At 55.4% G+C, this 23,978-nt stretch overlaps 2 protein-coding genes across 3 annotated transcripts; both read right to left on the reverse strand.

The window, feature by feature from the left end:
• Window positions 1-131: 131 nt before the first annotated feature.
• On the reverse strand, window positions 132-10,526 carry Dgat1 (diacylglycerol O-acyltransferase 1). 2 transcript variants are annotated; one of them, XM_031347501.1, is made up of 17 exons: window positions 10,041-10,485; window positions 4,811-4,898; window positions 2,771-2,811; window positions 2,591-2,676; window positions 2,454-2,506; window positions 2,222-2,327; window positions 1,972-2,079; window positions 1,813-1,887; window positions 1,630-1,733; window positions 1,504-1,542; window positions 1,390-1,431; window positions 1,270-1,314; window positions 1,073-1,185; window positions 933-998; window positions 758-845; window positions 611-673; window positions 132-509 (listed from the first exon to the last, which is right to left on the reverse strand). In XM_031347501.1, the coding sequence occupies exons 1-17, from the start codon at window positions 10,271-10,273 to the stop codon at window positions 357-359; spliced, it is 1,503 nt and encodes a 500-aa protein (XP_031203361.1). In that variant the 5' UTR covers window positions 10,274-10,485; the 3' UTR covers window positions 132-356. The 2 variants fall into 2 exon arrangements, 1 of the variants encoding a protein (XP_031203361.1); XR_004112255.1 differs by having other exon boundaries at window positions 439-509; window positions 1,073-1,115; window positions 10,041-10,526.
• Window positions 10,527-14,862: 4,336 nt separating this feature from the next.
• On the reverse strand, window positions 14,863-21,979 carry Scrt1 (scratch family transcriptional repressor 1). The gene is made up of 2 exons (XM_031347516.1): window positions 20,271-21,979; window positions 14,863-18,338 (listed from the first exon to the last, which is right to left on the reverse strand). Exons 1-2 carry the CDS (start codon window positions 20,383-20,385, stop codon window positions 17,407-17,409), a joined length of 1,047 nt encoding a protein of 348 aa, XP_031203376.1. The 5' UTR covers window positions 20,386-21,979; the 3' UTR covers window positions 14,863-17,406.
• Between the last annotated feature and the right edge of the window lie 1,999 nt (window positions 21,980-23,978).

The following is a 23,978-nucleotide window of genomic DNA, read 5'->3' on the forward strand; positions in this document are numbered from 1 at the left end:
CCATGAGGTTGTAGAATAAACACCAACCATGTAACCCCAATCTTTCTAGCTCCACTTGCAATGGAGCCTGAGAATTTCAGTCCCTAAAATAGCACATATGGGTGTAGGTCATCCTCAGCAGCCTCCACCTCTGTTGGAAGGTTTTTAGATAGCACTTTATTGATATCCTCAGCCCCTGGACAGCACAGACTCCCAGCACTGGCTCATACCAGCTGGACTCAGGTGCCATCCCCAAGAGCAGGAGTAGGCCCCATAGGGGCAGAGAGGCCTCCCAGACTAGGAGGAGTGTGCAGGCAGCCAGGAACCCCTCCAGAACTCCAGGCCCAGGTTAGGGAGGGCTGGCCTTTGGCAGTAGCTCAGACCCCCACTGGGGCATCATAGTTGAGCACGTAGTAGTCGTGGACATACATGAGCACAGCCACCGGTTGCCCAATGATGAGTGTCACCCACACAGCTGCATTGCCATAGTTCCCTTGGAAGAAGCGGCCCACAATCCAGGCCAGTGGGACCTGAGGACACATGAGCTAAAGTCAGGTGGCTGCAATGGCCACAGGTATGGAGTTCAGCACAGATTTAGGCTAAGAGAGACAAGCTTCACAGAGTTCCTCACCTGGGCCATCATGGCTGTGAATGCCCAGAGGCGGAACATCCGCAGGGGAACGCTCACTAGGTACTAAGGAAGAAGAGAGGTTAGTGTTTTCAACTGGCGGCCACAGCCCCACCCAGAGGTGAAGTGGGGTGTGCACAGAGCACTGACCTCATGGAAGAAGGCTGAGGCAAAAAATACCCCTGTCCTGGCCATCCATTTGTTGCTGCCCAGTCTGAGCATAGGCTTGTAGAAGTGTCTGCAGAGCAAACAAGCCAGAGGATGAGGCTAATGCCATAGGGCCCAGGTCCACAACCACAATCCACAGGTGCGTACAACATCCTACCTGATGCACCACTTGTGCACGGGGATATTCCAGTTCTGCCAAAAGTAGGTGACAGACTCAGCATTCCTTGGGGTCAAGAAACAATGGGATAAGCAGAACATGCTATGACCTACCCAGATCCCCAGAAACACACCACTCACCACCAGTCCCTGTAGAACTCGCGGTCTCCAAACTGCATAAGCTCTGCCACAGCGTTGAGACAGGAGTGGAAAAGCCAATAGAAGAAGATAAGCCAAATCAGATGGTTGGGGACCTTTGGGAGACAAAGCTCCAGGTTGCAAACTTACAGACTTCACCTATCTTTCACACTCGTCCCACTGGAGTCTCTGACACTCACCGCCAGCTTCAGGAGCCGCTCAATGATCCGTGAATAGTCCATATCCTGTGGAGATAGGCTGCCTCAGCTAGCTGTATCATCTAACCTATCCAGCCCTGCCACAAGGGAGCCTAACCTCACCTTGAAGGGCTTCATGGAGTTCTGGATAGTAGGGACCATCCACTGCAAAGGAGAGTACCACATCAGTTTCCCACAGCTACACTGAGCCCTACCATACACCCACTCACCACTCACCTGTTGGATCAGCCCCACTTGAAGCTGGGTGAAAAAGAGCTGGGGGAAGAATAGAACAGTCAGCTGAGACTTGAGTTGCACACACCCAAGCCCTGTCCATACCAACCATCAAGGTTCCAACCTCACCATCTCAAGAACCCGTCGTAGCAGAAAGCGCTTTCGTATTCGGGGGGATCGAGGAAAGTTGAGTTCATAACACAAAGTAGGAGCAAAGATGAAGTAATAGAGATCTAGAAGGAAAGAGTAGGTGTTTGGACCACACATCCCTGAACCTGACTTACAGTCTTGCCTCTGAGAGTCCCAACTCACCTCGGTAGGTCAGGTTGTCTGGATAGCTCACAGTTTGCTGGGCAGCCGCCCCACTGACCTTTTTCCCTGTAGAAACTGCCAGCAAAGCAAGATAATAGTGTGAGCCTTGTAGCCTAATCTCAGTCCTATAGGTGAATCCCAATCCAGACAACCTCTTACCAGCTTTGGCCTTGGCCTTTCCCTGGCGACACCACAGGTTGACATCCCGGTAGGAAAAAAGCTTGAGGAAGATGATGGAGTATGATCCCAGAGCAAACACGGAACCCACTGCAAGATAGGTGGCTCAGCCATGTCTGCCCATACACCACAGTTAACACAGGGAAGGTGGGCTCAGATGTGACCACCCACATCCCATGAACAACCTGGGATCAGCTCAACATGGGATGGGATGGTTGGGATGGAGGCACACCTGGAGTGATAGACTCAACCAGTAAGGCCACAGATGCTGGGAAGCAGAGGATTGTGGCCAGGTTAGCCACATGCAGCAGTAGCCCCATCTGCTCTGTCAGGGCACCCTAGAGAGGAAAGAACATTCAAACAGGTCCTTTGCCCTGGGAGATAACTATCAGGCCTAGTAAGAAGAGCCTGTCTCAAGCCAGCCACCAGTGACTTTTAGCAAGAATGGGGATAGCACCACTTACCACTGCCAGGCGCTTCTCAATCTGAAATGCAGCCACAACAAAAATATTGGATGCTGAGGACAGAAGCATCACAGGACAGGTTCAGGCCCTGGTCAGCCTGTTCCCCCACCCATGGCCCTTCTTGGACTGCAGCTCACCAATAATCAGGCATGGGCCAGGCCAGCTGTAGGGGTCCTTCAGAAACAGAGACACCACCTGGATGGGATCCACCAGGATGCCATACCTGAGAGTGGGGCAATGGGGGCCTGAGTAGAAGTGGGCCTCAGGGCCTAAGCAGGCTGGGGTGGTGTAAGAGGGAGCCTGGAAAAGGTACTCACTTGATAAGGTTCTCTAAAAATAACCTTGCATTACTCAGGATCTGCAAAAGACAGACAGTCAGGAGGGCTCAGCCTTGGTGGTGCTATCACAGCCCACTTTACCCCAGCACCTCTACCCTTGGCCAGGAAAAGAGCTGTAGCACTCTTAGCAAGGGACCAGTCCCTCTTGACAATGCACACCAATTGGGAGATTGAGAGGAGGGCTGCCTACCCTTGCCCAAGTACTGGTCCCTTCAGTGTCAGAGAGACAAGAGACTACAGCAGGCAGCAGAAAGAACCATCAAAGCAAAAAAGGGCAGGAGTGGGTTTTTCTGTACCCGAGTCAAATACTCTAGCAATACTCAAAACTCCAAAAATGTGGCCCCAATGTAGCTCAACTAAGGAGCAGGCCTCTAGACTCTAGCCTGAGACTCAGTGTGTGACCTCCATCCTCATCCATCTCACAAGTACTAGATAGAGGCCCGGTGCCACCAACTTATCCAACTACCCAAACAGATAGAAGCTGTGGATAATACTGACAAGAATTGGTGAGATGCCTTGCCTGGATGCTCAGAGAAGGGACAATGGAGGTGGCAAGTCCAGCCTGGTACTTAAAAACACACTACCCTATACCCCCTCCTGATTGCCCACCGCAGGTAACTGGAGGCAGGATTCATATATCCTGAAAGGGAAGAATAGAAGGGCCAAAGGCCAAGTGGGGCCTGAAGAGATGGCCAAGTAGTTAACATTTGCTGCTCTTCCACGGGACTTGGTTCAGTTCCTACCATTCAAATAGTGGATCACAACTGTTAACTCCAGTTCCAGGATATCGTCTGGCCTCCATGAACAATACATGTACATGGTACAGACACATATGTGGAAAACACCCAAACACATCTTAAAAATGAAAAGCCAGGTGGATCTCCACCTGCCCAAAAGCTTCTTTATAGACAAGACTTGGCCAAGAATAGTGTGCCATCTCCCACAGGCAAAGGTGACCTTTAATCCACTGGCCCCACTGCTCACTTCTTACTCATCAAGCCCCACAGCTAACCAAGGCCTGAAGCTCTCTCCAAGAAAAAGGTGCTGAAGGCCTCAGAAACCTTCTAGAGTATGATAGGGTAGAGTCCTTTCCATATTGACAGCCAAAGAAGCCATGCTTAAAGCAGGAACAGACACTTCTGGGGGAGGGCAATAAGTATCAGACCATAGCCAAGTGTTAGAACCTGGGCAATGATAACCCATGGTCCCTGACGCACCCATCTGGTTGTCCTTTTGAGCCTTGGACTCCAGCAGCTTCTAGGGTGGGGATGCATAGCACCAGTAAGAACCAGGCCCTAGAGGCAGCAGTCCTGGACATGGCATAGCACACCACCAATACTCAAGGCCGAAGGAAAGGAACTAGAAGGACCGTGAAACAGTGGCTGGTTCTGCCAGGGGTTCTATGTCCATGAATCCACATGGCATAAAACATACATACTCAAGATTCTTTTTTTTTTTTTAACTTATTTATTTTATGTATATGAATACACTGTCACTCTCTTCAGACACACCAGAAGAGGGCATCAGATCCCATTACAAATGGTTGTGAGCCACCATGTGGTTGCCAGGAACTGAACTCAGGACCTCTGGAAGAGCAATCAGTGCTCTTAACCACTGAGCCATCTGTCCAGCCCCTACAGATTCTTTCTATACGTATCCAGGGAGGCCTTGGACCCAGAGTGCCCCCTCCTCATCCTCCCAGCCTGGAGAGCAACCAGTGCTCCCCATCATCTCCTTGCTCTTCCATATCATACCTACACAGCCACAGGGGGACCTGAGGCAGAGTATTCAAGATATTCTCTACTACCACTGAGCCATCCACAGAACTAGCCTGTGATCCAAGAGAAAGCCAGTCCCACTGCAGGGACCACCTGTGCTTCCCTCACCACCAGCCTAGTGCTAGCAACCACATGGAGCTATATAGTCTTCAACAGGCAGAGCCTCTACCCAGGGAAAGGGCACCCTTGAAGGTTCTGCCACACCTGGCCACAGTGAGCCTGCTCCCACATCCCTACTCACCAGCATCACCACACACCAATTCAGGATACCACGATAATTGCTGAAACCACTGTCTGAGCTGAACAAAGAATCTTGCAGACGATGGCACCTGGCAAAAAGGAGATAGGATCCTGCCTAGTAAGCAAACACAAGCAGGACAAGGATAAACCCACTCCTGCCCAGGTATCTTCTGCCAAGAGTTCACTACTCACTGCACACAGGAAGAGGGCTCAGACAAGGCCATCCTAGTGGTTATATAGCTACAGGAGGAAAAGGTCTCAGCACCACAGAGGCCTTCCCCTCTAGGCAGCAGCAAATGTTCACTGCAGGCAGAAGAGACCAGACAGGCCTCCATGAGGCCTGAGCTTGAGTTCCCCAGAAACCAACTGCAATCAGGCTCTTGGGCCACAAAGATAATCCACGTGCATATCTGTGGACTTATGTAGATCTACCCAGTACTACTGCAGATTGCCCAATCTGTCTGCATCCCATCTAGCAAATCACTCACAGAGGAGACCCCCCCCCACCATAGTAAGAGCATTCTCCTGACATTTAGACACGTAGATAGGACCAATATAATAGCTGGCCAAGTGCCTACCCTTAATGTACATTTCTTATGAGCAATGATTTGGCCCTCTATTTGCATGCTAAGTCTGTGTCCCTGACTTTGTTCGGGGGCCATGAGGAGACTACTCATGCCTGAAGACAGGGAAACCCTCAGAGCTCCTACCCAGTGGTAGGATACAGGGCATCCAAATAGACCCTGTATGTAAAGAATATCAAGCTTGGCAGAGGAGGACTGGGCGACTAAGATAAAGCCCAGACTCAACTCCTGGCAAAAACAAGAGGAAAAACCCAGAGCCCTAGCCCTGGTAACTACTGCCCTCACTCACACCAACTGTGGCTCCACCTTGCCCTCCAGCTGCTATGCCACCAGGAAGCCACACAGAATTGAGCAAGACCTAGATTTTGTAAGCAAAGAGGCTAGGGCCTCCCCTTCCCTCTCACCACATACACCTCTACCCTGGGGCATCTGATGAGGAGCAGGTCAGGAAGCCTATTTTAGGCACCATCCTACAGAAGCCCTTTTGGAACTGGTCTTGTCAATAACAAGGAACGAGCCCTAGCTTTGGATAGAGTTGGAAGTTTGACAGCCCTCTCCAGAAGGGTCAAAGAGGCTAAGGGGCAGTGCCAACAAACTCAATCTTTGCTGTCAAGGCTGAGATCTAAAAAAAAAAAAACAAAAAACAAAAAAAAACCCACACACCTAAGTGGGTGGTGGTGGTGGTGGTGGTGGTGGTGGTGGTGGTGGCGCACACCTTTAATCCCAGGGAGGCAGAGGCAGGTGGATTTCTGAGTTCAAGGCCAGCCTGGTCTACAGAGTGAGTTCCAGTCTCAAAAACAAAAACAAACAAACAAAAATTACACTTTTGATCCCAGCACTCAGGAGGCAGAGGCAGGCAGATCTATGACTTTGAGGTCAGCCTGGTCTACAGAGTTCTAGGATAGCCAGGGCTATCTCCAGAGAAACCCTATCTTTAAATAAATAAATAAATAGGATTGATATACCTAGTTCCATCTACACAAGCTTCAGATGAGTATGAGGTTAGTCACATCCTTACTGTCCATGCCATGCTACAGCACCAAAGTGAGACAGAGCCACCCCAATTTTGGCCCAACACCACTCCCAACTGTCCATTTCCTCAGGACTAGGCTTCCAGCATATACACACTAGGCCCACATGGTACAAGCCATATTAGATATAACTGTGCTATATCTCTATCGAGTCCTTTTTCTCCCCAGATCTAAGCCTGCCTCTGGATGGCAGCCCTTATTTGGAGTATTCCCTCACCCCTACCCTGACTGGTTTCACTGGCTTGATGTGGCTGCCTTTAAGAGGCAACACCATGAGACAAGCAGGAAGGCATCTCCCACAGTCTGTCTACTAGACCTCCCCACCAGTCCCCCTCCCCAACGCTGAAGCCCTGTGGTTGCAGCACAACTATCCCAAAGCCTCCTGCCCCGAAAGCCTCACGGCTGGCCTGTGTGGCACAACCCACCAACTACCGCCTGCATGGAATCGAAGCTGTTTCACAAAGCTGACCTCTCTCCCCTTCGGGTAACCAAGGAGAGCAGGCTGCTTTTCTAAGGCCGTCTCCAGAATGAGGACAAAAGTACAGAATGGGTCCTGCTTTCCAGAGCTATCAGCAAGCAGGTAATTTTTGTTTTGTTTTGTTTTGAGGAGAGATAACCTATGTACACCAGGCTGGCCTTGATTTCCCTGCCTTAACCTCCCAAGTGCTGGTATTTGCAAGCATGTGCCACCTGATGGGACACCTTGTCTGGTGGAGCAGACAAGCTTTTAAGACGGTTTTTTTTGTTTTGGTTTTTGGTTTTGTTTTTTTGTTTTTTGGGTTTTTTTTATTGGTTTTGGTTGTTTTTTCAGGTTTCTTCTGTTGGGCTTCCAATTCCTTTCTGACCTGTCCACACTAGTGTCTCGGGTCTTCTTTGGCTCTCCCATCCAGTGTCTTGAAGGCAGCATTACCACTGCCTGCCTCTACCCATGCTCCTCCCTCCCTCCCTCCCTCCCTCCCTCCCTCCTTCCCTAGGTCAGAGACATCTGTCCCAGGAGAGGAAGCCCCCATCAACCAATGCCTGCAAAGCTCTGAGCCTGCCACTGTGACCAGAAGCTAGTAGGCTTAAGGGCAGGCTGCAGAAATGGCCAGCAGGGAAAAGAGGAGCTGGCTACACGATGACAGCTGTTTTGGCCACCCTCTCACCTACTAAAGAGCCTGCCCATGTCCTGTGCTTCCAACTGTCTTACACTCACTCCAAGACTAAAAGGACATAGGATAGTTGGCCCTCCTTCCTATGTTTTATGGTAGGTCCTTTACCTAGGCCTACTCAGGTAAACCACAGAGAACAAGGAAGAGGTGGCATCCTCTCTTGACTCTCCTTCAACCCCACATAAACACCGTAAAACAAGAACAAGCCCATCCCCACACACAGGTCAAGATCTGTGCCACACCCAAAGCCCCAACCTCTAAGTATGGCTTCATCTGGGAACCACAAAGTTCAGATCTGACACCAAATAGAAAGAGAAGGGGACAGAATACCAGCTCCTCTTCCAGCTGACACCTGATACTTCCTCTGTGCTGCTCTCTGAGCCAAGCCCTGGGGTACAAGATGGAAGCAAGCTACTCATAATTCCTAGACCCTGCTACAGAGATGTACAAAAGATAGTCATAGACAAATGCCTTGGGAAAAACCCACCACCATAAGGTCTTGCCTTAGGTGCCATTCAGTAGACAAAATATATAGCCTCACCTTGCCGTGGGAGGAAATGAGCCAGAACCTGGCTCAATGGCCCAGCTTAAAGTGAGCAGGAAGTACTAGGGAGGGGAAGATATAGAAACTCAAGGAGTCAAGAGGAAGGGTGAGAGGAGAGTTGGGCTGCCAAGAGCAACAACAGAGGGAGGGGGAGCTGGCAAGAAAAGAGTGGCAATGGGGTGAGATCTAGGCCAACTCTAAGAGGGCAGGCAGAGCCTGGCCCACCAACATTGAGGAATGGAATCTTGCTCCTCAACTAGGAGGCCTCAAGCCCTGTGACATTCCCAAATTGGAATGAGGCCCACTGCCCACTGGGGGATGACAAACTCTCCATCCCCATCCCTGCAATGCAACATCCATCTATAGAGAAGGGGCCACAGCAGAGACCCTTTCCACACACGCATATACATCTTTCCTAGCTATGCACAGGCCTCACACCAGAGGACACTGAAAAACTTCAATGGTCATCAGATGTGATTGTTCTCTCTTACCTATCCCTGCATGGTAACTTGGCCTACAACTGAGATCTCCGATAAAAAGATACTTTCTCCACCTCTCTAGAGATCATACTAGCCAAACTCCTGACTCCCAAAGGAAAGGACAATGAGGGGAATCAGCATAGGGGACTCTTAGGATCATGGGACCTTAGGTCTTAGGACCCTTAACATCTTTTCTGATGGAGCGGGCACCTTTAATCCCACCACTTGGGAGACAGAGACAGATGGATCTGTTTGAGGCCAGTTCTAGGACAACCAGGTGGTTGTTTACCATGTTTGTTTGGGGGGGGAGAACGCAACATCCTTTTCAGGTGGAAAATGCAAGGCCAATCTCTCTCAGACCAGCTTTGAATTACTGAAAGTCACATCCTTCTAAGGAGGGCCAACTTCCTCCCCCACTCTTGCCTCCATGGCCTCCTTACCTGACCTTTGTTCATAATGTGTCATGCCTGCCTCACACTGAAGTTATCTTATCTCCCAGGTGAACTGTGAACACCCTAGGGCAGCTGGAGGGGGGCACAGTGCCCACTAGACTGTTGATACAAAGAGAACCAGACTTTGCCAGCCTAGATAGCCTCATCCTCCAAGCCCCTCAGCTACTTCCTAACCCAGAGCTTCTAAAGGGTCCCATGACGATCATCAGAGTCTCTGGGCCAGCTCGGAGGAGACAGTCAATGCTGCCAAAGAACAGGTTGCATGTATCCATTTCTTCAGTCAATCACTCAGCTAAGCAGGGCCTCTCCCATAGGTGTGTCCATACCAAATCTCTCTCCAGGACTCCAACCAGGGGATGAAAGTCTCACTCAGTAGTCAGCTCTGTCCCTATAGCCCGAAGTCATTCTAGTAACATAAGCAGGGATTCAGGCCCTCCTACTTGCTGGAAGAGGGGTGAATAAGCCGTACAGCCTGTTAGTACTAGAAAGTTTCCTGTACTGTCCCCTGCCCTGAGCAAACGCCCATACCCATCTCCTCAAACAGGCTGTGTCCTCTGGAGCCTCTAGCAGCCTTCTCTACCCACAGGATACCCATCAAAATTTTGCAAACGTAACTCTTCATCATAACCCTCCCTGGAAAACATCAACCTCCTTCCACTGAAGAAAGCCCATGCATCTCCAACCCCCGGGGCTCAGATTTCCTGCTCCCCACCCCTCAGAAAGGACCTCAAGGGACTCTGCCTCAAGGTGTGCTTACTTCCCTAAGCAATATGGAAAGGGGGCTGCTGCCTACTCCTCCACCCAGGCTCCCTGCTCAGCTGCTCGACCCCACCTGGGTGACCTTGGCAAGTGACCCTCTCCCCACAGCCCGTGTCCCAGTATAGCACCAGGGGAGTCCCGGACACGGAACTCGCGAAGCTGTGACCAACTTTTAAGAACTGGGAGCGTCGCTGGGGAGATCAGATGTAAGGGGATCAGGCACTCCGCTACCTCAGATCCCCGTAGCCGTCGCCCACGCGGGTCTGCCCGTCTTTGTCCCGGGTATGGGCTGGAGCCGGAGCCGGAGCCGGAGCCGGCGCGTCACCCCCGGCGCCCGAGTCGGGGCTCCCAGCCACGTCTTGTACCTCCTCTTCGTCTACCTTGGGCCCACTACCACCCTGGACGGAAACCCGCGAGCCGGTCCTCCGACGCCGAGAGCTCCCCGCGCCTCCGCGGTCGCCCATGGCTTCGGCCCGCACCTCGCCGCGGCCCAGTCGTGCTCCGCCGGCTCTCAGCGCCTGGAGCCTGCGGCCCCGCCCCTGGACCCTGAGCAACGGGCTCCGCCGCCGCCCCCTGCCGGCCTCCGTAGCCCGCGTAGAGCACAACTAGCTCTGCGACGCAGAAGCTGCGATGCTGCGGAGCAGCTGACTGGTTGTTGCGTCAACCGAGAGCCCATTTGTAGTGCGAGGCCCAGCTGAGGCGGAGCCTAATCGAAGGCGCGGAGCACGCTGGGAATTGCGGGAGCTGAGCGCGGAGCCTCCTGGGAGTTGAAGGCACCACGAGCTGACGACGAGAATAGCACTCTGGGAATTGCAGTCGCAGGCTGGCGGAAGCAACTAGTGCGCAGCTTGGCTGTGAACTTCGGTGGAAGAGGTCCAAGATGCTGTCTCACTGCGAGGAGCAAGCTGGAGGAGGACTGCTCCGGCTCCTGGCTCCCTGGCAGCTACGCACTTCCCCTGACCTCTTGCTTGCCCCTTGTCCCACTTATGTAAAAACATCGTTTCGTCATCCCCAGCAGCGGTTTGACTGTAGGTCATTTATGAAACTGCGCTGACGTCTTGCGATCCCAAATTCATTTTTGAATGCACAAAGGACAAACCTGTCTGCCCTGGCAGCGTCGTTCTCTGAAAGATCCCTAGCTGCTAGGCAGGAACCACTTTAAATGGACCTTGGAGGGCATACCCTATCAAAGGATCAAACTGGAGAAACACCCAGATTCACATCACAGCAAATGTGTGCAACCGCCCAGTTGTTAATTAAATGAAGTAACTCATCAGTCACCATGGCCTCTTCCTCCACCGCCTCACCATGCCATCGAGGGCCCGACAAGCAATCCGCCTGATTTAGACACCTCAGTGCACTGCATACATCCTGGACCTCAGGAAGCGCTTGATTTCCTTCAGAAACACTATAAGGACCAAGGAGAATAGTGACTTTTGCTTCTGGGGAATAGCAGGCCTAAGAAGCACCTCTATAGGACAAGGTTGGTAGCCTCTCCTACAGGGTGCTACTAGTCCTCCTATTGGGCTCACCCCACTTCTGTAGTATCAGCTGCATCCTCCCCCCACCCCCGGGCCTCTCTTTCTTCATGCCACACCTCACGATGAGCAATCTCGGCTACCTTGCAGGTGTCTTTGTGTACATATGCAGAGAAAAGCAGACCCAGGCATGGACTTTTGTGGATCAGAGCCAACCTGGTCAGTGTCTCAAAGCATTCCTTTGTTTGCTGGCCTAGCATGTCTTTCAGCTGTGCCTTGGCAAGGCAAGGGCTAGGTCTTTGTGAATAGTGACCCCAAAAGGAGGCAGAGTGAAAGAAAATGTCTCTTTGGGAGCCTGAAGTGAGGGTAAGTTTTGTGAGCTCTGCCACCCCTTTCCCACTCCTTCCTCTGTTAAGTGAGCAAGAGGCTTCCAATGCACTTGGGCTAGCACAATGGCTACACCAACTTCCAGTATGAAACCAAAAACTAAAAGTGGAAGGTTGAGGCCTAGGCTGCCAGAGATGAATTCACACCATCCAATAGAATGAAAGTTCTCCTTGGACACAGCTGTTTATTGACATTCAGGCTTAAAGCTGTCAGCCTACAAGAGGCCATGATGTCTTGCGGTCCCAAGAGCCTACAAGAGTGAAGGGACCAGAGGATGACCCAGAGCCATCAGAAAACATGGTTCTATGGAGACCTGTGCCAAAGAGATAGATAGGACAGATGTCAGAGTCCCAGGGCTGCTTCAAGGAGGGAAGGCTGGAATGGAGAGATGCAGACAGCTTCACTATTGAAAGCTAACATGATGTGTGACCCGGGGTGCCAAGAGAAAAGAAGAAGGACAGTTGAGATTGGCTGGGAATAAAGGTGTAGTAGATACATGTGTTGGCGAGGAATTCGTGACACAGCCCTGCTGGAGGTGGCAACGAAAGGGGTTCAGGCCCTAGAGTAAGGAGCCTTGCAAGCCTGAGAGAGTAAGATCTTGGGCCGGGGTGGTTTTAGAAGTGTGCAGACAGGGCTGGTGAGGTGGCTCAGAAGTTATGTGCCCTGGCTACTCTTCTGAGAGGTTCTGAGTTCAATTCCCAGCAACCACATAGTGGCTCACAACCATCTATAAGGGGAACTGATGCCCTCTTCTGGCACGTGGGTGTATATGCAGCAGAGCACTCATACAATATTTTTTTGTTGTTGTTGGTTTTTTGTTTGTTTTTTTGAGACAGGGTTTCTCTGTCCTGGAACTTACTCTGTAGACCAGGCTGGCCTCAAACTCAGAAATCTGCCTGCCTCTGCCTCCCACGTGCTGGGATTAAAGGCGTGCACCACCACCTCCTGGCCAAGATTTATTTATTTATTATAAATAAGTACACTGTAGCTGTCTGTCTTCAGACACTCCAGAACAGGGAGTCAGATCTCATTACAGATGGTTGTGAGCCACCATGTTGTTGCTGGGATTTGAACACAGGACCTTCGGAAGAACAGTCAGCGCTCTTAACCGCTGAGCCACCTCTCCAGCCCCAAATAAATACATTTTTTAAAAATGTAATTAAAAAATTTTCACAAACAGCTTCAGGCTAAACCCAGCACCCTAAGGTTACAAGCAGGCCAAGGAGAACCTGCTTTGGAGAGTTTACAGCTGTGGAGAATTAGGCTCATCTCAACCCTCCAGGAAGCCATTTCCATCCTTTTGGGCTACCACCCTAAAGAAACAGAAGCAATCAAGACCCTGAAACTGTGGGGTCCTCTAGAAAGTAGGAAGATAAGAGACATCCTTGTGTGTCTCTGCTACCACCAAAGTGGTGTTTGGGTGGGTGGAGACAGAGCTACGTAAAGGCAGTCCTGGGCTATTTGTTCATCCTCAGCTGTTTATCTGAGCCTTGGGCTCCTCTTTTACAAATAGGAAATCTTTTGCTGAGCAGTGCTGGTGCACGCCTTTGATTCCAGCACTGGGGAGGCAGAGGCAGGTGAATCTCTGAGTTCCAGGACAGCCAGAGAAACCTTGTCAATCTCTTTCCAGCTAGGGACAGTGACAGTTAAGATTCTTCTGTGGAGAGCCTTCTCCCAGTGCCAGATGTGCCTTCATGCCTGTTGTTACTGCTGTCTGAGCTTCCCAGAGCATATGGGATATTCCACCACTGGGATATTCTCCAAGCTCCTGGCACATAGGCCATGACCTGCTGAGGATACATCTCTCCCTTTTTGACACCAGATGGAATCTGAGTGACTCTGGCTCCTGTTCTTGCCAGGATGTGGGCAGTTGATCGGGCTCTGACCCAAGACTGACCTAGTTTGGTCCCATCAAAGTTTTTGAGCCACTCAACTCACACCTGCTGACCTGCTTGTCAAGGGTCATTGCTGGGTGAGCTCTCCACCCTCACTCCTTTGACTGCTCTGACTCTCTCTACCCAGCACAGCCTTGCTTCCTATTTCCTCTGTTCTTCTTGTCTAGAATCTAAGGGCTATGTGTGATTACAGAAGTGCCTCCCCCCGGGACTCTTCATACTGGCCCAGCCTAGCTGTCTAGCAATATAGGAGCACACACCCACAGTTTAGGGGTCTCTGAGAAGCCAACTCTTTTAAGTTCAGACTCCATTTTAGAGCACCTGACCTAAGTTGGTAGCTAGCATTAGTTTCCAAGTTACCTCCCAACAAGACCTATGTCTCCAGGTTATTCCCCCAACAAGACCTGCGTCTAACTCCAGTTTCCGGGTTACCCCTCCAACAAATCTGCACCCCTCGCCCATAGGTTACAAACCCACCCCTGCCTCACAACCACCAATGCAGAGGGAAGCAGAAGTTTATGGGTTCACTCCCAACACCAGCCAGTTATGCTAAAGGCCATAGTAAAACTCCAATTAGATGCTTGACAGGCTAGAAATTTGCCACCACCACCACTTGCTGCCACCCTCCACCCCCACCCCCTTGCTGCTATCTACAAAACCTCGCCCTGATAGGTCTTCGGGGCTCCTCTTTACCAAAATCATCCTGCGCAGTGTTGGTGGTGAGCTGAGCCTGAGCTAGGTTGAATAAAGCCTCTGGTGGGATTGCATTGGCTTGACTCCTCTGACTGGTCTTTTGGGATTCACTAACACTTCCTTGCCACTACATCTGGATGAGAATAGCAGGCCATCAAGAGGGGCTACACCCAGTAGAGGCTTCTACTGTCTCATTTGCTCCCACACCGTGACCTGAGAAGAAAGCAGCTAACGAGGGAGCCAGAGCTGTTGATGCAGCTGCAGAAGTACTGAGGAAAATAGAGGGAGCGGAGGCATTCCAGGCCAGGGACTGCTTCTAGATCAGCTTGGGCAGGACCTAACTTCAGAGGCCCCTGAATACCTGAGACAGAGCAGAGTGGATCGCCCCGAGGGAATTATCAATGGTTTTGCTTTCATACAGGTGCTCCACTGGCTCAGCTGGCCCGACTGACCCTCTCCAGTAGGAGAAAGACCAAGCCCTGTGCTTCATTTGGGATTTCAGCACTGATCCGAGGCTGCAGAACCAGGAATTCTCCCCTTAGACACCCTCCAATATCCCCTAGCAGCACCCCAACAGGACACGCCAGTCAACACTCCAAATTCTATCAAGAGTGGCATTTATTCTCCTCGTGGAGGTGCGGCGCTCCGAGGAGCTGGTGCTATTGTGCTTAGGAAGGAGGTCTGTCCGTCCGTCCGTCTGTCCGGCCGGCCCGGCCCCAAACGGGGGCGGAAGAGGGACACGGCCCGAGTAAAAATCCCGGCCTGTTGCGGGCCAGGAGTATGTACAAGGTGGCGGGGCGCAGGCGGGGGTGGGGGCGGGGCGGGCCGGCAGCCACAGCCCCCACCCGAGGGCCCCCCGCACCTCGGGCCCTACTTGTAGAATCAGTACAAAATAGGTGCTACCTAAACGTTCCTTCTACCTGAATTCGCTAAGTCGGTTATTGTGCTGCTTAGTTATGGGGGCGGGAGGGGGCCCATGGCTTTCCACGGCGGCAGGGTGTGGGCGAAGCGGGAGATCCTGGCGGGCCCACAGCCCTTCCAGCCTTCTCCATAGGTAGGTAGACAGGAATAGAGAGTGGGGCAGGGTGGGCGCCTCTGTGTGCGTGTGCATGCGGCACAGGCTGGCAGGCCCAGGCTAGGAACTGTGGGCATTTCGCCAGGTGGAGTAAGGGGATTAGATATGGGCACTGCTATGCTAGGCCTGCGGGTCCGCACCAGGAGGGTAGCCAAGCTTGGTGCTGGGTTGAGGCTGGCCATATCATATACTCCAGCATGTTGCACCTTAGCGGCACAGAGACAGCAGAGCCTCGTTATCTCAGGGAATCAGAAAATGGGTACCTGTATGGGTGGCCCTGGTGAAGCTGGGCCCCAGAGACCCTGGGGCCTGTCCAATTTGAGCTGGGAACATAAGGCCCAAGTCAAAGGCAGAGCCTGACTACACCCAGCGTATTCTAGGACTGAGGTGGGTAGGAGAGGCCACAGGAGCCCAGGGGTTCAGCCCTCTGCAATCTGCCTTGCACCCTGGCCTACCCATGCTTTTTGGGCCCTGTCACTGACGGGCACCTCCCAGAAGGTTGTCACATCTCTGACGGATTCAGGAATGGGCCTGGCATTTCGGAAGTACCCAATGATGGGTCGGTGAGTGATGAAGGACTGAAAAGAGAGGCCTTGGGTGATACCATTCCATCCCAGCCTCTGGAACCATGACGCCTGCCGGGCTCTGCCCTGGGGTAGGGGTATGGGGAAAGAAAGTCTGCGTGGCCGGCCCCGCGCAGCATCCCTGATCTAGGGGCCTATGGGATGGGTAGGGCAGGGGATACCTGATTCTCAGTAACTCTAGAGGCTGCGGCAGCTTCACATGCAGTGCGCATTATTGCTCTATAGTCTGCATCGGACTAACTAAGAGGAAGGGGGAGCGGGCAGCCCCGGGTAGGGGTGGGAAGAAGGGTGGGACTGCATGCAGTGATGTCACAAAGGCGGCGGCCAATGGAGCGGGGCCCTTGGGGTAGGGTCACCGCCGAGGCTTTGGCATAGACGGGTGAAAGTTGGCAACCGAGTGGGAGTGGGGCCTGGGCCTCAGGGAAAGGGCCGGCCTCAGGGGCAGAGGAAGTGGTCCTGGGCAACCTAAGCCCCGAGCGTCGGCGGGAAGGATGAGGGTTCGGCGCCCCCTCCCTGACCCGAGTGCAATCCGTTCATAAATAAAACGTATAAATACAGAAAGAAAGAAACCCGACGCGTCCGCAACCCCCCCAGGGGGCTTTACCCGCAAAGCAAATACAGAGGTGTGTAGAGGGCAGTGGCACGCCAGCCTGCCGGCCCGGGTATCCGTCCTCCAACACCCGAAGCCTGGGGAGCGAGGGAGGGGGCCCCGGGGCAGGGCGGGATCGGGGTCTGAGTAGGTCGGATAAGTTCATGCGATTCCGATATGCGTCATTATTATTCGTTATGGAGGACAGAGCCCCGGAAGCCGGGCTGGAAGAATTAGGATTTGGCAGAGGATGCGAGGCGTGGGTTGGAGGGAGGCTCGGACTGAGGCCCCAGAAAGAACCCGAGGGAGAGGGTTGCCGCCGTCCGCGCCCCTCCCCATCCCCAAATCGTCTAGCACTCCCGGGAGGTTTGCAAAGCCTGCGGAACAGAACGCCTCTGTGGCCCGCCTGATATCCTGCTCCTCCTCCGGCCAGCTGCCCGAGTGGAGCTGACTCCCTGGACGCCGGGCTGAAGGCTTGGCCTGGAAGGCTTGGGAAGGGGTGGGGAAGACCTGAGTCTCTGCAACTGCGATCCAGGGGCGCAGAGGAGGGAGGAGGGCGCTCCTGACCTCACCTCACCCCTGTTCTTCAGAGACCCAACTAAGAGATGAGGTTCGGTTCTGGGTCTGGTCGACCCTATTGCTGGGAGAAAGCCTGGGGCACCCTGGAGGAGAGGGGAGGGTTTTCGGGGTGGGTCTCCCCTCGGGACCCTATTGCTTGAAGGGGCTGGCAAGGCTCCTGGCGAGCGGGGCGGGGTGGGGCCGGCTCCCTGCCCCTATTGCTGTGAGGAGGGGCCCGCCCTCCAGCCCCTCCGCCCGGACGCCAGCGGAGACTTCCCTGGTGGGGTGGGGGGCCCGTATTGCTGAGAGCCGACCTGGCTGGCGGAGGCCCCGCTGCCCTAGGCTTGAACCGGGCTGAGCTGCGGCGGCGCAGGGGTTGCGGGGCCGCTGGCGCCGCCCTTGAAGCAGGCTGACTCGTAGTGCTTGTTGAGATAAGACTTGAGCGCGAAGCTCTTCTTGCAGCGCTTGCACTGGAAGTGCTTGAAGGCGGAGTGCGTCTGCATGTGCGCGCGCAGGTTGGAGCGGTCGGCGAAGGCCTTGCCGCAGTGCGCGCAGCCGAAGGGTTTCTCGCCCGTGTGCGAGCGCATGTGGCCCTGCAGCAGCCAGGGCCGGGAGAAGGCTTTGCCGCACACGCCGCACTTGTGGCGCAGATCGTGCGTGAGCAGGTGCATAGCCATGGCCGGCATGGATACGTACACCTTGCCGCACGTCGGGCAACGCCTTGCCAGCTGGCTGTCCAAGCTGCGGTGCGTTTGCTTGTGGCGGCTCAGGTTCGACGACGTGGCGTAAGTTTTGCCGCACTCTCCGCACGCGTGCCGGCCACCAGCGCCCGTGGCTCCCGGCCCCGCACGCGCCTCGGTGCCCGCCCCCACGCGCGTGCCGCCCCGACTAGCGGACCCCGATCCAGAGCCTCGCGTGCCCGGCCCGCCCCCACCTCCGGCGTCGCCGTCGGGGGCCGCCACCGAGGCTGTCGAGGGGGCCGCAGCAGCGTTGGCGTTAGCAGCCTTACGGCGTGAGCGCCCGTCAGTGATGAAGAAGGCGTCGGCCGCGTAGCCTTCGCTGACCGCCGCGTCGCCGTTGATGTAGCCGCCGGCAGCAGTAGCCAGCTCCGGGCGAGGGGTGGGTGGCGGTGCTGAGCCAGAGGCCGCGGGACCCAGCTCTCCCCGCACAGCCGCAGCGTACATAGGCTCCGGGGATGGCCCTTTGAGCAACGCCGCCTCAGCGTCGCCATCGTAGACCGACGCAGGCCCCACGTAGTCACTGAGGTATCCTGAGGGCGGAGGCGGACAGACAGACAGCGGGAAGGGAACGGAGCAGCGGGCGAGACATACACGCAAAGCGGGCGGCGGGAGATCGAGCAGACACAGCGGGAGACGTCGGGGTCCGAAAAGGAAGGCGAACAGGGATTAGGACAAAGGAGAAGGAGCCGGGGACCGCAGGGCAGAGAGGATGGAGACCGTGGGGAGGGGAAGACAGGAGAGAAGAGAGACAGCAGAGGATGAGACAGGGCCAGGCAGGGCTCCTCCCCCGCCGCCCAAGCGCCCCGCCCCCGCGCGGGGGAGGAGAGAGATGCATCTTCGGGCGCGGCTGCCCCCCTTCAGCGAGCCTCAAGGTCAGGGGGGAGGGGCGGCGCTCCTCTCTTCCTCCTCCCCCTTCCCCTCCCCCTCGGGTTCTCCCCACTTCAGCAGTTTTCCCTGATTATGCAACACACTGCAGACCCGCCGCGCACAAAGCCGGGGCCTCCAGCCCAGAGACCCCGACGGCCCTGCCTCTTTGGGATCCCCGAGGCCTTCTTCAGGCCCCAGGATCAGCTTCCAGACTTGGTGCTAACCCTCTTGTTCTTTACGTGTGCCAACAAAACCCTAGCGACTCCTACCTAGTCAGCATCTCTGCCCATCACCTGTACTCCTTCATCTTCCATCTCTCTAACCACTCTCTGGACTTGCGGCTCGAACTGGCGTACCTCTCCACCCACTACTTTCCATTATCCTGGGTCCTACTTTGTTCCACGTTCTTGTTTTCTCCCCATGCCCTAACCCTACTGGGGGCCTTCTCAAGTCACCAACAAGGGGACTAGGAAGACTGCCAGGGCACCCGCTAGGGGACACCTTAACAGAGACAAGCTGCAGGTGGACATCGTTCATGCCAGTAACTGCAGTTGTTCCCAAGGTACAAGATGGATCTCACAATCTCAGTCATGAGTGTATACCCTTCACGAGGCAGGCTCTGGCTCCTTCAGGGTTACACTTGGGCTCTCAGCAACCGTGGGGCCTGGTGGCATCTCACAGGGTATACTGTACCCTGACCCTAGCACTAAAACCCAACTCCTACAGAGGCAGGGTCACATATGCAATCATCCAGACACACTCTCAGTCACATGGTGCACAGCGGCCTCAGAGTCACGTGGTCTCATGTAGTGGCACACAGACAGGCACACACACAGGGTCACACACAAGCGCACAAAGTCACATGGCCACACGCAGTCACATGGGCCCACACAGGCTTATGCTCTTGCAGGTCACACTTGCTCTGCCACCCCACACTGCTGGCACTCCTGTTCCCCTTGCCTGCATGCTAACAGTTGTCCTTGAACTTGGGCATCCTTACACAAAGAGCCTCCCCTGACTCCAGTGCCTTGGCTTCCCTTGCTCACCTCTTCCTCCCTAACCCTGAGTCCAGGGAAGATACTGCTGTTGCATCTTCTGGTACCTAGACCCTGACAGGTGGGTGGCCCTGACAGACCCCAAGCCTACTCCCTAGAGTTCCCAGCATTCCCTAGCTGGCCCTAGCAAGGGGCTTTGAAGGTGCAGCCAAAGAAAAGTGAAACGGATCCAGATTTCTAGGTGTGGGTTTGCATGCGCCCATTTAACTGGGTCCTGTTATGTCAGCAGGTGTCTGTGCAGCTGTGTATGTCTCAACACAAGTCTGTGTGTGGGTCAGTGTGCGCCTTTAGTGCTTCCTGTTCCTGATCCCTCTCTTCTACCTCTCCTCTACCCATACTCTGTCCTATCTTGGAAGCTGTCTGGCCTTACTCTCTGCTCCCCTTTCCTCAGCCTTCATTCTCTGTTCCAGCCTCAGGCTGCTTCCGTTGGATCGTTGGATCTACATCCCCTCCTACCTTGCCACTCCACCCCCACACTTTGGCCACCCACCCCTTCCTGCAAAGCCCTGGGCCCTGCCCCAGCTGCAGTCCAGAGCGCACCTTTATCTTGCAGTCGCACTCCGAGATCGCTGCGGGCGCGCCCGTAGGAGCTGTCGAGGTCTGCCGAAGAGAATGTGTCAAGTTTGACCTTCTTAACCAGGAAGGACCTGGGCATGATTCCTGCGGGGCTCCGGCAGTGAGGGCCTGCAGAGCCGGGGCTCAGGGGGACTGCGTCCGCGGCGAGGCCCCGTCACCATCCGAGGAGCGGTGGAAGCAGCACTGTCCCCAGTCTGGCCTGTGGATGCTGCTGGGCGAGTGTGGTCCTCTCTCTTCTTTCTGCCCTGCGTCTTTTCTTCTTCCTCTCCGGATCCCTCCTCTCTTTCTCTCTCTCCTTCCTTCCTTCCTTCTTCCCTTCCTTCCTCCTCTTCTCTTCTTTTCTCTTCTTTCCTTCCTTCCTTCCTTCCTTCCCTCCTCTGGTCCCGGCTTCCCAGCCCGCAGTGCCGCCCCTGGACAGGCGGGGGAGGAGGCTGGGGGGGGCGGAGAGGGGGGGAGCGGCTCCGTCCCGGGCCCGGAGGCTGCGAATGGGTGCAGGGCTGGCCCGGCCCCACGGCCCCCTTCCCCTCCCCCCCCCCGCCGCGGCGGCGGAGCCTCAGTCAGCGGCGCCCCATGCCCCCGGGGGCGGCAGCGCCGGGCCAAGAGAACACGACAGTAGCAGCGGCAGGAGCACCAGCAGCTTCAGCACCGCGGCCAGCGCTGGCTAGGGCAGCACCGCGGCCAGCGCCCGGGCCCGCTCAGCTGGCGATGCCGGAGAGGGGCGGGCCACCCGGGCCTGGTCGCGGGGCGGGGGTCCTCGGCGGGGGTCTCTGGGAGGCTGGCTTTATTGTTCTGCAGTCGGAGCGGGCGGCGGCGGCAGCGGCGGGCGGGGGTCCTCAGGGGGAGGGGTGCTCAGGGAGGGCGGGCCGAGGGAGGGAAGGAGAGAGGGAGGGACGGGGGTCCGGGGGCGGGGCTCCGCTCTCGGACAGCTCCGGGGCAGGCCTCCTGAGCCCGCAAGCCTCTTCTGCCTACCGCCGAGCGCAGCCTCTGGCTTTTAAAGCCAAGCGCTGGGGGAGGGGGTGGGCGGGGAGGGGAAAAGGCCGGCGGAAATGGCTGCGCCGGGCTGGGTCGGGCCAGGGTCTCCTGGGAGGGGTCCTAGGGATGCCTCGCCTGGACTTGTGCGGAGTTTCCCCGTGCGGCTCGGGGAATGGCGACCTGATACTTGGTGGCATAATCGGGCGTGTGGCGAGAGGTGGGAATGGGCCTGGCACTCTCCCACCCCAGGCTCTCGTTCTTTCGGGGAGAACGCAAGCGGACCTCAGTCGAGTCCACGCTGCCTCCTCTAAGGTCTGGAGGCTAGGTGCGGGATGTGCGGAGGCGGGGAGAGGCGGGAGACCAAGGGAGTGAATGCTGAGGCAGCGAAAACGTAGTGTGGAAGCCTGTGTGCGCCCTGTGCCGCAGTGCCTCTTGCCACTCTGTCACCTCGGCTGACCCTGTGCCCGCTGGAGGGACCTTTCTGCCCCCGCCTCTCCCGCGGGACGGATGTCCAGCACAGTGGCGTCGGTGCAAGATGAGTGTGCATGACAAGAGGGGCTGCCATGCCCCTGTTCCAGAAATTCCGCTTCATTGGTGGTTTCCGCCCTTCCGCGCGTCTGCAGCTTCTCCAGGAGGCCCGCAACCAGGCGGATAACCCTTCCCGTGGCCGCCCGCCCGGAGTTTGCAGCCCCCATGACGTCAGGCCCAACGGCCAATGGCGGGGCACTGGGGGTTGGGGGCCTCACAATGGCAGCGCGCGGGTGCATATGTCCCCAATTAGGGCCGGGCGCCGCCATTGTCCCTTCTTCGCCCCCTCCTCGCTCTGGGGTCTCTGAGCTGAGCTCTCCCCACGCAGCCTGCTCCGGCTATCGACTACGGTCGCGGAGCGGTAAGCAGAGACTGCAGCGTGGTGACCTTATCCGGACTGGCCCGGCGGGCGCAGGTGCCAGGGCGGCACAGCAGTGCTGAGCTCAGCTCCCTTCCTCCTGCTGCGTGCTGGGCTGCTACCGGCATCCACTGCCTCGCGTCTGGCCACGGTGGGTGTAAGCTACCTGCCCTACACTAAGCGTGGAGACCACTCTCCTGCTTTATGCTAGCGGTCCAGCTCCTCAGCGGCGGGACATTCATCTTGCGTGGCAGGCGCTCCCGAGGGGCAGGACGGGTGCGGCCTCCCCCTTATCGCTGAACAGCAGCCGGCGAAGCTCACAGTGGGGGGTGGGGGGCTAGGGTTCCCCGCCAGCCGCACCACTAGTCCGGGCTCCTTCCCAGAGGGGAACGGCTGAGGCGCAGCCGGAGGCGTCAGGCCAATTAGCATTTTGATTGCTGGACGGAGGTGGGGGGTTCATCTGGAACAAGGTCTAATTACCAGACGGACCCTCAGGGCTCAGGCAGGCTCGATTCCCACCCCGCTCTCCGTTTGCTCCCTTCTCCTGGACATTGTCCCCGCTTCTAACCCCATACCCCCATTTCCTCTAGGTCCCCTCACAGGCCCAGTCATCCTGTCTAATTCTGTCTCCATACTTTGTCCCTCGGGCCCCTTCTTAGTCGCGGTCGTGGTCCTTTGCCCGTCCGGCCTGTCCTAGGTCTGTCTTGAATCCCATTCCTCTGCCGCTCTGTTCTCAGCTCTCTTTTCTCCACCTCTTCATATAATCTCTGTCCTTATATTGTGTACACATCCCTTCCCCCTCTTTGTCCATCTCCCATCTCCTTTGGCCCCTAACCGCCTTGATGGACACGTGTGTTTGGGTCTCCGGGCCAAGCAATACCGAATGAACTATTCAAACAGGCCTTGCTCTGGCTATGGTGGGTCTCTCAGGACCCCCCAATCCACGGGGGGTGTTGAGGGGCACACAGCTAGGAGGGGCAGCTGGGTCCAGGCCATGGCCATCGGTCCCCACTAGCCCAGGTGCATGGTACACATGGGGCCTGTGCAATTACTCTGGCTTTCTGAATGGCCTCCTTGTGAACCTGACTCCCTGCCCCCACATTCTCTTTCACACCTAGAGGTTCCCCAGACCCTTGGCCAAGCCAGAGAGATTGAGAAAGAGTTGACCGCTCATTTTGACAAGTAGGCTCCTTTGCCCAATAAGCCATTGAGTCTCTGAGAGTCTCAATGACTCTTCTGAGTGTTTGGAGACTCAAGTCAGCCCCCAGCCAGCAGATAACTGCAGGCCCTATTAGGCTGCCTTTCTAGCAACTCCCACAAAAATCTCTTTGCTATTCTGGCCTAACTTGCTCTGCCGTTCTCCCTTTCCTATGAATGTTTGGTCTATAAGTGATGGTCTATAAATGGCTTACTCTGCTTTTGTTGCTACCACCCTGCCTAGGTCCCATCTTACAGAGAGGTTTAAGGGGTAGTATTCCCATTGTTGTATTGCCCACTGATGTGTTCAGGCCCCGTGGTCTGTCACTTCTCCATCCACCCAGAAAAACAGTGGACAGCTTTCCTGGAGGGTCCACCCCTTCTGCTGGGCTGAGAGGTGATGGGCAAAGAATGGGAAGTTGGCTTGAAATTACTGGTGGGGACAGCTTCTGTGGTGACTGGGTGGATGAGGTCATTAGCGAGGAGAGGTCAAGGCTGTGGAAGGGAAAGGAGGCTACTTAATTCAGCCACAGCGATGGTGGCAGCTGGGCTATGCAGCTAATGACACATCTGAGCTAGGAATCCTGGGAGAGAATGAAACAGGGCTCTGAAAATTC

Source organism: Mastomys coucha, unplaced genomic scaffold, assembly GCF_008632895.1.
Source record: "Mastomys coucha isolate ucsf_1 unplaced genomic scaffold, UCSF_Mcou_1 pScaffold11, whole genome shotgun sequence".
NCBI lineage: Eukaryota > Metazoa > Chordata > Mammalia > Rodentia > Muridae > Mastomys > Mastomys coucha.

Excerpts from the sequence above, each read along its gene's own strand:
- Dgat1 (XM_031347501.1), bottom strand. The coding sequence starts at position 10,273 with ATGGGCGACCGCGGAGGCGCGGGGAGCTCTCGGCGTCGGAGGACCGGC. Across the intron at positions 2,080-2,221 it reads GGTTGAGTCTATCACTCCAG|TGGGTTCCGTGTTTGCTCTG; the intron begins GTGTGCCTCCAT and ends CCTATCTTGCAG. Across the intron at positions 1,543-1,629 it reads TACGACGGGTTCTTGAGATG|CTCTTTTTCACCCAGCTTCA; the intron begins GTGAGGTTGGAA and ends TTCTTCCCCCAG.
- Scrt1 (XM_031347516.1), bottom strand. The coding sequence starts at position 20,385 with ATGCCCAGGTCCTTCCTGGTTAAGAAGGTCAAACTTGACACATTCTCT. Across the intron at positions 18,339-20,270 it reads AGTGCGACTGCAAGATAAAG|GATACCTCAGTGACTACGTG; the intron begins GTGCGCTCTGGA and ends CTCCGCCCTCAG.